We start from the raw sequence: 11717 nt of genomic DNA, 5'->3' as shown, positions 1-11717 counted from the left end.
GGATGGATAGATGGGTGGGTAAATGGCAGAATGGATGGATAGATGGGAAGGAGGGTAAATGGAGTTGGACTGCTCCCAGAAGCTGCTGCAAATGGTTGGGAGTTGCCTGGCAAGAGCAACAGTTATAGGCCACGGGGAATAGGCCAGTACTTCTTGTTGCCAGGCAATGAGCAGGCGAGGCGGCTGGTCCTTTCACCATAGCCTGGGAATGGCCTAGCTCACATTCTCCACCTTCTCACAGCACAGAAAGATCTCATGATGCTAACTGGGCAAAGGTTCCCTTCTTGCCATAGATTCCTCTGAGCTCTTCTTCACTAGGACTCTCTGGATTGAAGCTTCCCATGATTTCCAGTGTATATGAATAAACACCCCATTCTCACCAGCATTCTCCCACTCTCCACAGCCTGTCACCAAACAGTAAAACCCTCATTTTATTATCAACTCCTTTTTTTTGGAGTCCTGAACCAATTTATCAGGCTACATTCCACTCCCTGGTTCTCTCTGGACCAGTCTGGGTGTTTTGTGTGTTTGTCTTGAGATGGTCTTTCTCTGTAGCCCTGGAGATCCTGGAACTCTCTATGTAGATCTCAAACTCACAGAGGTTTGCCTGCCTCTCCCTCCCAAGTGCTGGGACTGAAGGCCTGTGCCACCACACCTGGTAGTTAGTTAGTCTGGGCTTTTGTACATTTCACATGTGCTTCAACACTCCTCCTGTCACCAGAACCTTTCTATCATGAACATTTGGATCCTTCTTCTTCATCTTAGACTCTAAGATCAGGTCTAGTTATGTTGACTAGGCTAGCTTCAAATCCTTGGGCTCAAGTGCCTCTCTTGTCTTAGCTTCCTGAAGAGCTGGGATGCCAGGAACAGCCAGTGCACCAGGCTTCCTGCTCATTGTTCAAGGATGTTTTTAGGAGTCATTCTCCTTTTGCACACCTCTGCACCAAAGAAGAAACACCTCTGCTGTCTCATTATGCTGGTTCTTACTGGCTGTCACTGTGTCCCCTGATAAGGCACACAAAACAAACAAGGCAGACTTGAAACTGTCATCTTGCTGTGAGTTTTTTCCCTCCCTTATCCCATTATTAGCTACAATTGGGAGGGCTCCTCTCAGCAGAAGTTTTACCTATGTTTCTCATTGTGTCCCCAGGCTGGAAAACGGGCTGGTATATTTTTTAATGATTTATTCATTGTAACTGTATGTACATTGGTGTTTTGCCTGCATGTACATCTGAGTGAGGGTGTTAGGTCCTCTGGAACTGAGGTTACAGACAGTTGTGAGCTACCATGTGGGTGCTGGGAATTGAGCCTGGGTCCTCTGCAAGAGCAGGCAAGTACTCTTAACTACTGGGCCATCTCTCCAGCCCTGGTCTGGTATATTCTAAGAACTACAGCAATATGTATTTAAGTAATGTATGGACAAGAGCCCTTACTTTAACCAGAAGTCCCACTGTACCTGTAACAAAAGTCATGTTTCTGGAAGGTTTGGCAGGCCAAAGGGAAAATGTCCAGAAAGGCCCAGAGTGTGGTGGAAGTATCACACAGGTAGAGAACAATGTCCTTTAATTCCTGTTATCAAGAGAAGACATAGTATTATTCTCTCTACCCCATAGACAGCTCTGGAGAGGGCCTGAATCATAACTGACAAACCCAGAATTCCCAGCAGGCAGGAATGGGGGGCCAGGGCAGAGAGGGGCAGAGGGGAGCAGTAGAAGCAGCCTAAACAGTCCATCTATGGGAGGGTAACCTGGACTACCTAATCATTCTAAGTCTCAGAATTTGCTATTGTAGCTTAGTGGCCTACATTCAATGATAGTTAAGGTCACCTGTAATTCTGATATAGTCTCTTCTCCCTGCAGGAAAATGAACCCTGAATCTGAACACTGGGCCCAGAGAGATATCACCCAGCCTGGTGAGGACTGGAGTGGCAATCTTGTTGCCCCTTGCTCACATTTTAAAGAGGGTCCACAGGACACAGGGAGTTTGCTCATCTACTTTGCTGATTTTCATACAAACTTGAAGGAGCAGATTGGGTGGCTCCTGGGCTCTCCATGTTACAGGTAAGGAAACTGAGGCCTAGAGTCCTAAGATGGTTTGCTCCCACAGCTCCTGGCATGTATGCTTCTGAAATACTTGGTCAATGGACATTTTTTCACCAGATGGCAACTGCCAAGAAGGTAACTCACAGCTGCCTCATTCTGGCTGTCTGTAGTGATTAACACAGCACCCAGGCTCCTTAAATGTTCACTTTCTGTATGTCATCCTCAGTAAGCTCTAAGTGCCATAAGATTGGTACCATGTCTTCTTCTGCTTGCTGCTTGATCCCCCAGGCTGAGCACAGGACCTGGCATACATCAGAGATCCCTCAGTACAGATTCAATGACTGGTCCAAGGAAGGAGCCTGCCAAGCAGAACTGAGGACTAGACACAGTTCTCAAATCCTTATGTCTTGTTTTCAATAACAGTTTCCCAGGGAGGAACAAAACCTAACAAAAAGCCTGTTAACCCACAGGACAGATAGAAATGCAGATGAAATCAAAGGCAGAGGTCAGGGGCAGGGAGGAAACTGCTATGCCTGGAGCACTGGTGATCTTCTCAGCTCAGGCTAGCCAGGCTTTGGCTGAAGGTCTCAGCCAGAAGAAGCTGGGTTCAGGGGCAACCTTACCAAGAGAGGCATGTCACTGGGGGTCAACCGATCCCTCTCCCCGAGTTTCTGGGGTGTGGTGCTGGTCCCATCCCCTTGCAAACCACAGTGCTGGAGGATATTGCTGAAGACCTAAGAAAGGCAAAAAGGGTTCTCATCCACATATTGCTGAACAAGCATCTAGGATTCCCCACCCACAACTGAAGACAGGCGACCCAAGAACTGTCTTAGAACCTAGAGACAGAGCATCCAATGGGATGTGGACAGGATTAAATGTAAATCATGTAGGGCTGAGGGTGTGGCTCAGTGACAGACTGCAGGCCAAGTACATGTAAGGCCTTGGGTCCCAGGTTGGGTGTGGTACTGCATACCTTTAATCTTAGCACTCAGAAGGTAGAGGTAGGTGAAACTCTGAGTTCAAAGTGAGCCTGGTCTACATAGCCTGTTCTAGGCCATAGTGAGAGCCTGTCTCAAAAAATAAAACCGTGAGTTCCATTTTTAGTAACCATACATGGAACATACATACAAAATGTAAACCCCCAAGAATCCTCCATCATGATTTGACTGAATAGACTCAGCAAATATATATCTGAGAAATACCTTCAGCAATATTTAAGAGAAGTTTTTAGATTCCTTTATAGACGACTACAGGATAATTTTTATAACTGTGTGGATGTGTGTGTATGTACATATAGATATGTATACATACACATACAAACTAAAGTATATATGCATATATATATATATATATGTATATATATATATATATTTTGAGTAGGGTCTCATGTAGGTCAGGATGTCTTTGATCTCACTATGCAGACAAAGATGACCACCTTGAACTCCTAATCTTTTTGTCTTTACTTTCCAAATGCAGAAATTACAGACATAAGCTATCACACTCAGTGGTTATCGGAATTTTGTTAAAACAAAAGACAAATTAACAGACTTGAAAATAGAATCTGTCATAAAATCAAGCAAGACTGAACTGGCAGTGTTGTCTGTCTGTCTTTCCTTTTACTTATTTGTGTGTGTGTTTATAGGCATGTGTGTGAAAGTCAGGGGATAACTTGTCTCCTTCCACTATGTGGGTTCTGGGGATCAGTCAGGTCCTCAGGCTTGGTGGCAGGCATTCTGACATACTAAGCCATATTGACAGGGCATGTGATCTTGATTTTTGTAATTAAAATCTTAATTTTGAAGCTAGGCATGGTGGCATATACCTTTAATCTCAGCATTTGGGAGTCAGAGGCCAGCCTGGTCACAGAGTGAGTTTCAGGTTAGAGCTACACTGAAAAACTCTATCTCAAAAAATAAAAAAAAAAACAAAGCCCAAACTCCAAAGCAAACACACACACACACACACACACACTCCAAACAAACACAAAAACAAACCAAAATTTTATTTCTGTTTTTTTTTGAGGCAGGGTCTCATTATGTAGTCTTAGTTTGGCTAGGAACTCAAGATAATCTCCTGCCTTAGGCCCCCAAGAGTTGGGACTACAGGCATGAGCCACCACACCCAGCTCCTTTCAGCCTTTGAACGTTCCTCATATTTTCTACAATACACATTAATCTTTTACAAAATGGTTTTATAAACCCTCACAGCTCCAATTTGAGAAATGCAGGTCTCTGAAAGGAGTAACTGTTGGCTGTTGGAAAAGAAGACAAAATACAAACCAAATCCTTTTGTATAAAGGCCAGATAATCTTTAGCTATCAGTCTTGTTCAAGAATGGCAAAGAGTGAGTTGAAAGGCATGTAGCCAAGGGTAGGACAAAGACAATCTGGGGGATGAGTTCTTTCTCTTCTCCCCTCCTCCTCCTTTTCCCTCTCCTTCTCCCTCTCTTGCTGAGGACAAAATGGCCTACACTGTGCTACATTTCAAGATGAGTCTGGGAGGAATGGAAAGCAAACATTTCTCTCAGGTTCCTCAAGAAAAATCCAAAGACTTTTTCCCCCCCTACCTAGCTTGCGTTCCCCAGGGCAGGGGTAAGAGATGGTACCTGAAGTATGGTAGGAATGGTTTCATCCAGGTCATTATAGTAACTTGGCTGCTGGGTAAATATGTTTCCTAAAAAGAGAAGAGAAAGGGAAAATGTGGGGGGAGATCAAGAGGGATGGATAGGACATATTAAAATTGGTTATTAGTATGTTCTATGACCTTTCTTGCTTCCTAAGCCTGTGGGGAGGATCTAGGATGAGTCTTGGTCTCAGGTCCAGCTAGTACTGAGCTTTGTCCTCATTGAGAAACTTCCCAGGGCTGAGAAAGGAAGTTACTCAGTACCATTTAACCATTTAAGTACCTTTGAAGTATGTAAAACAATGAGCAGCCCTGTCAAACCAGCTACTCCAGATGTCCTCAGGGAGTGACCAAACTTGGATAACATGCCTCTCCTATGATAGCACTAGTTGTGGAACTGGGACTTGCATTATCCAGGAAATTTAGGAACTGATTCCTTTATTCAATAAACCTACAATAACTCATGAGTCTTGCCAAGCCACACCTCAAAGAATGTGAGGAGATGCCAGGGGGAAATGTCTCTGTAAATCTTTGCTTTTGAACTGCTACCATCTCGATCCACCTTCCTGCAAACAGGAGGCAGGAACAATGCACAGAGACGGACTTGGTATACACTGGCAGTTGCTGGGTTCAGATGAAGCTTGTCTCCGATGTTTATGACCCTCTACCTGCTGCTGCATGTGCCTCCTTACAGCATATGGTAGCTAGGACAGAACCCAGTGTTTCTCTGTCCAAATGGGGAGGGAGGGAGACGAGGGAAGGAATCCTAGCTGAAGGACATGGCAATGAGAAATGCTAGGGCTGAAGGCCTGAGATGTCTCATCTCACCATAATTTTTGCCTCTCAGGCTGGTGGCTAGCTTTGAGCCCCTCTGTCTCTAAAGAGGTTTGGTTTTTATGTTTAGATTTCAGTCCTCTGAGAAGGGCAAAGGGTGAATTCAAAGAGGTATGGCCAAGAGTAAGACAAAGATACCATCTGGGGAGAAAGGAATCTTTCTCTCTGCCTCTGTCTGCATCTCTCCTGCAGTGTACACGAGGGCCAGAGCACACAATATTGACAACCCTGCAGCCATAGTCTAGTTCCAGGGAAGGTTAACATGAAGGGATAAAATGCCAGGTGAGGCTGATGAGTTAGCAAGTAGCTGGGCTTTTCATCAGCCTAGCCCTAGATACCATTTACTCCTTGATTCCAAAAAACCCAGCCTCCTTAGCTCAACGCTCCTGCCTTCCTGTAATCTACGAAGGTATGCCAAGACCATCTATGCCATCCTCCTCCACAGAGGCAAGGAAAGCCCTGATCCTCCAGGGCTAGTCTAAGCTGACTTTAATACAAAAAGCCCTAAGAAATCTAGCCCCTGCTGGCACGCAAGACCACCCAGCTTCCAATCCCTGCATCAGAGCCCTCCCTTGGATCTAATCAGAGCCATCCTTAACCTCAGACAACAGCCCTGTCTTGTCTCCCAAACCTCCCAGAGTTCACTCCATCTCTTTTTTTTTTTCTTTTCCTTACAAGGGGAGAGGGTTTATTTAGGGCGGAGGGCAAAGGTGAGGAGAGAAACAGGACAAGATGCCGGAGAGAAAAGAGAGCGAGTCCACCCCATCTTAAGATATGTGTCACCTCCTCTACACAGTGCTTCTGAAATAGGCACTCCCAGGGCCCTGGCATATCCCTCTTGCCATCCTGACCACCCAGAATGAGGTAGACATTTCCTCATTGCTTGCCAGAAAAATAGACTTTTTTTTCAAGCATCAAGATAACTCAAGCCGGGCGGTGGTGGTGCATGCCTTTAATCCCAGCACTTGGGAGGCAGAGGCAGGCGGATTTCTGAGTTCGAGGCCAGCCTGGTCTACAGAGTGAGTTCCAGGACAGCCAGGGCTACACAGAGAAACCCTGTCTCAAAAACCAAAAAAAAAACAAAAAAACAAAAAAGATAACTCAAATTTCTTTCTCCTTTACATCCTTTGATTTTTCAAAACAAGGTTTCTCTATGTAACAGTCCTAGCTGTCTTAAAACTTGCTTTGTAGACCAGGATGACCTCAAACTCACAGAGATCTACCTGCCTCTGCCTTCCAAGTGCTGAGATCAAAGGTGTGTGTCACCACTTCTGGCAAGATAACTCAAATTTCACAATCTGAAGATCCTTAGGGTCTTCAGAGTCTTTTCTCCTTCTACCTGATTCCAATGTGAATGCATATCTGTCGTTTTTTATTTAAAAACAAAACGACAAAAACCCAAAACACACATACACACAAACTGGGCCAGAGAGATGGCTCAACAGTTAAGAGCACTTGCTGTTCATACAGAGGACTCAGGTTCAGTTCAGGATCTACGCAGTGGCTCACACGCATCTGTAACTCCAATTCCATGGACCTGATGCCCTCTTCAGGTCTCCATAGGCATCAGACACACACATGGTGCATATATATGTGTGTGGCAACACACACACACACACACACAAACACACATGAGAACAAGACTGAGGTGCATGTGAAATTCAGTAAAAAGTTTAAAAAAAATACATCTTGAGCCTGGAGAGATGGTTCATTGGTTAAGAGCACTGGTTGCTCTTCTAGAGTACCTAGGTTAGTGTCTCAGGACCCATGTAATGTCTAACAACCACTTGTACCTCTAGTGCTAGGGATGGCCTCTCTGGCTTTTGCAGGCACTGCATGAACATGTGCACACATACATTCAGGCAAAGCACTCACACACATATAAAGAAATAAATAAAAGCTGAAAACTGCTTGTTATCTTAAGAATTAGTACAGAGGTCAGGAAGAAGCAGGGCATCCTGGGGCTCCCTCTTCCTTGATGAGCTGGGTGAACAGGAGACATGGCTACACACGTCACCAACCGAGGAAGGATCCAGGGCCTCATTTTCTCCTGATGTGCAAAGAAGCTTGAGAGAGACCGAGGAGCCTGCTTTCGGAAGCTGACTGCTGACAACCAACGCCAACCTAGCCAGTTTATTAAATGAGAGAGAGAGAAGACCGTGCTCGTCCCACAGGGCAGCTCACACTCTCCTCCTCTTTTCTTCCTCATCATTCTTATAATCGCTTTGCCACAGAGTCTCTGTGGTACTTCAAAGAGAGCTGTTCTGAGAGAGAGAGAGAGAGAGAGAGAGAGAGAGAGAGAGAGAGAGAGAGAGAGAAAGAGACCGACCTCTGCGGGCTTCTCTACATCTGCGGCCACACACACAGGCAGGGGCCTGGGATGCACCTTCTAGGAGCCAAAACTGAGATTCTGCTTAATAAGTCAGAATAAGTCAGTTTAGAATCCTCAACCTGGCTTTGGGAGGCAGAGGCACGAGGGGCCTATGTTCAAGTCTAAGGTCAGCCAGGACTATGTAGCAACTTCTAGGCTGATCTTGGCTACATAGTAAAAACAGTCCCAAAACAAAAAAAAAAAAAACAATCCTCCCAAAACTTAAGGAAAGTCAGGTATGATTGCCCACATCTGTAACTTCAGCCCTTGTGAGGCAGAGGCAGAAGAGTTAAAGAAGTCATAGTGTGCTGTGCTGTGCTGGCTGCAAGCTAGAGTAATTTGAGAAGAGGGATTCTCAACTGAGAAAGCACCACCACCAGAATGGCCTGTATGTAGGCAAGCCCACAGGACACTCTTGATTGATGTAGGAGGATCCAGGCAATTGTAGATGGTACAACCCTTAGGCAGGTGGTCCTGGATGGTATAAGAAAGCAGGCTGAGCAAGCCATGAAGAGCAAGCCAGTAAGCAGCACCAAGTTCCTGCCTTCACTTTTTCAATACCAATGTACTCTGTAAGTTGAATAAATTCTTGCCTCCCTGAGTTACTTTTGGTCATGGTTTTTGTCACAGCAATAGAAATCTAAGAGTCAGCAAGATGGCTCAGCGGGAAAATGCACCATTCATTCATCATGTCTGATGACCTTAGTTTCATGTCTAAGATCCACTTAGTGGAAGGATAGAACCTATTCCTGCACAAAATAAAAGTTTGAAATGTAAATTACTATGACGCCTATCTTTCACCTGATTCTTAAAGGAGCCGGTGGCCCAAATGATGAAAGCCTAGGCAGCAGGTGACGCTTTCTCATCTGTCCTTGATACCTTGTCTCCCAGTGTCTCCTCACAGTGGTCTCGTACCAACACGGCAATCAATCAAAGGTATCCTTGCTTCTAACTCACAATGTACATTACCAAGTCCTAAAGGACATTTTTTTTTCTGCAGTATTTTCTCTCCCCCCCCTTTTCTCCAATATTGTTAAGTTTTTTCTTGTAACCTTCCACACTAACCAAACTAGCCTGGTAACTGTTTCCCTATCTTAGTATGCTTTCTGTTGCTTACTCACCTCATCCTCTAAGTCTACAGTGAATTTATATTGTCCCTCTGGGAAAATAAACAAGATTACCCATATTCAAGCAATAACTAGACTCAAACGAGAAACCAAGAATGTTTCAGTGAAAGTGACAGGTAAAAATTTCACATATATTATGATCTAACAGAGAAATGATTTGAAGTGAATAATAAATAAATAATAGACTCATAAATATCTACTAATGATTTTCCTGCCTCTTTGTTCTTTATCTGTAGGCTGTGGATGTAGCTCTGTTAAGAGTGCCTGCCTAGCTGGATCTGAGTTTGAGGCCAGCCTGGTCTATAGAGTGAATTCCAGGATAGACAAGAGATATACAGAGAAACTCTGTCTCAAAAAACAAAAACAAAACAAACTTCTCAAAAACCAGTTATAGATTTATATAGTTACATATAAAATTTAGATTCATATATACATATATATACTTTATATATACATATAACTTTGTTTTATATACTTATAAAGTTATATATAAATTTTATATATACAATTATATACATGTGTATGTATGTACATAAATTCAGTTAGGAGAAAAAGGAAGAAAGGGAGAGAGAAGAGAGAGAGAGGAAGAGAGCGAGAGAGCAAGAGAGAGAGAGAGAGAGAGAGAGAGAGAGAGAGAGAGAGAGAGAGAGTGAGTGCTATCCCAAGGATAGCTGTCTGGGTTTTGGTTTTAAAGTCAGGATCCACTATGTAGATTAGGCTGGACTTAAACTTAGGAGCCTCTCTCTTACTTCAGGCTCCTCGAGTGCTATGCCCTACAGTCTGAGGATGGAGAAGCCAGCAGGAGTGCTCAAACGAACATCACCCAACTCCAGACCCAATACTGTGAACTACAGTTCAAGAAGGAATCAGCAGAGGCATTCCCTCTGCAGCAATCTCCACCACTTTCATTCCTCAGTGAACCTTCCAGACTATTTCTGTCTTAGGAAATCCAGCTCCTAAGACAGAGCCTCCAAACTATGGCCCCACCCATTCTCAGCAGTGCTGAAGATGTGCTATATTGGAGGCAGGTCCACTATCCCTGAGAGAGAGCAGAGAGAACACGAGTTCCAGGGTCAGCTCTTCATAGCTGTTAAGTTCCAGATTGGCTACCTTACTAGTACAAGCTTTTAGCCAAGTCCCTTAAAATTTAACCTGCCTTTTTATCTCTAAATGGGGACAATGACAGCATTGATCCCAGCAGTCCCTGTGCACAATCAGTGGAGATAGCAAATAAGATGTGCATGTCATGACAAGAATCCAGGCCATATTATAATGAAGGCCTGTAATCTGGGCAAGCTGACTTTCATTGCCAAAGCAATTTCTCATTCCTGCCACTGACTGACACCTGTCCTAACACTAAGATATCCAGATATTTTGTTGTTTTGATCCCAATAGCCCAGTATGGCATGGACTCACTATGTAAGCCCAAGCTGGCCTCAAACTCACAACCCTCTTACCAAAACCTCCTAAGTGCTGGGATTATAGGTATGGACCACCCAGCAAAACTCACAGACTCTTGAGGCACTGCCTGCCACTCTGTTTTGGTTTTGTTTTGACTCCCCAGTCATTTACTTCAGAGTTGACACATCTTTCTGCTTATCATATGTATGTATGCATGTATTACATCTGTGTGTACATATGAATGTGTACGGATGTGTGTTTGTATGTATGTATTACACCTGTGAAGTCATTCCCACCACCACCTGCCCCTAATACTCTTGTGCTATCTAAGACCAGTATTCGTGGCCTCTGGTTTGGCATGTGGGGCCACCCCTGTGTACCCTTAGGTCTTCCTTCCTTCTTACCTATCATTTTCTGGAGCAGTGGTGCGTTGCCTTTTCCAAAGAGCACACAGAGGTCCAGGATCTTTGGGATATCAAAGAGGAAGTTGTTGTAGAGGATTTCTCCAAATGCAGATGGAGAAATGAAGTGGTCCTAAGGAGAAAGTATGGAGAAAGGGTGGAGGCTAAGTGCAGATGCTGCAACAGTAAACTCATGAAAAACCTTGAAACACCTTGATGTTCATCAGCTGGGCACAGCCTAATCCATGGTAGCATGCCCATATTGTATATATGTCTGAGCTTTATGAAAAGACCCAAAATTATAGTGATTTGCATTTTCAAGTAAACAGAAACATTTTAGGAAAGAGAAGAGTCAGCCGGGGGTTTGCTTTTCAGTGTTTATAGGTAAGTCATCAGTGTCTAGGATTACATAACAACACTTCAATAAAAAAAGAAAACTCAGACTCAATAAGAGTGACAAAACCTTGGTAAGTACACAGGTGATGTAAAGGGGACATGGGACTCTTTGTTCTATACACATGAAACTTTCTCTTGAGTATATGTATATATTTGAAATTTAATTATAATAAAAATGTAGTTTGAAAATCCCCTGGGTTTGTTGGTGAATGCCTGTGAAAGTCAGTCTTCAGAGGGGCTGCAAGGATGGCTCAGCAGAAAGCACTTCCTGCTCTTGCAGAGGCCCCATGTTCACTTTTCGGCATCCACATGGTAGTTCCCAACCACCTGTAACTCCAGTTCTAAGAGATCTGATGCCCTCTTTTGACATCCAAGGGCTCATACGCACACGTGAGTACATACATATTAAAAATGTGCATAACCTGGCAGTGGTGGCGCACGCCTTTAATCCCAGCACTTGGGAGGCAGAGGCAGGCGGATTTCTGAGTTCGAGGCCAGCCTGGTCTACAGAGTGAGTTCCAGGA

The 11717-nt window shown here is 44.2% G+C and overlaps 1 protein-coding gene across 1 annotated transcript in view; it reads right to left on the bottom strand.

Annotated features, from left to right (window-relative positions):
* Ascc2 (activating signal cointegrator 1 complex subunit 2) overlaps positions 1–11717 on the bottom strand; it is a 46030-nt gene that overhangs the window by 22868 nt on the left and 11445 nt on the right. Inside the window, exons 5-8 of the mRNA XM_028758197.1 lie at positions 10801–10930; positions 4647–4714; positions 2666–2776; positions 1457–1569 (exon numbers count right to left, since the gene is read on the bottom strand). Of these exons, the coding sequence (XP_028614030.1) occupies positions 1457–1569; positions 2666–2776; positions 4647–4714; positions 10801–10930 (422 nt within the window). The remainder of the gene's footprint in view (positions 1–1456; positions 1570–2665; positions 2777–4646; positions 4715–10800; positions 10931–11717) is intronic.

This window comes from Grammomys surdaster, unplaced genomic scaffold (assembly GCF_004785775.1).
Source record: "Grammomys surdaster isolate TR1022 unplaced genomic scaffold, NIH_TR_1.0 126187, whole genome shotgun sequence".
Taxonomy (NCBI): domain Eukaryota; kingdom Metazoa; phylum Chordata; class Mammalia; order Rodentia; family Muridae; genus Grammomys; species Grammomys surdaster.
The sequence above is the reverse complement of the archived record's forward strand: the minus strand, read 5'-3'. Positions and strand labels throughout refer to the sequence as shown.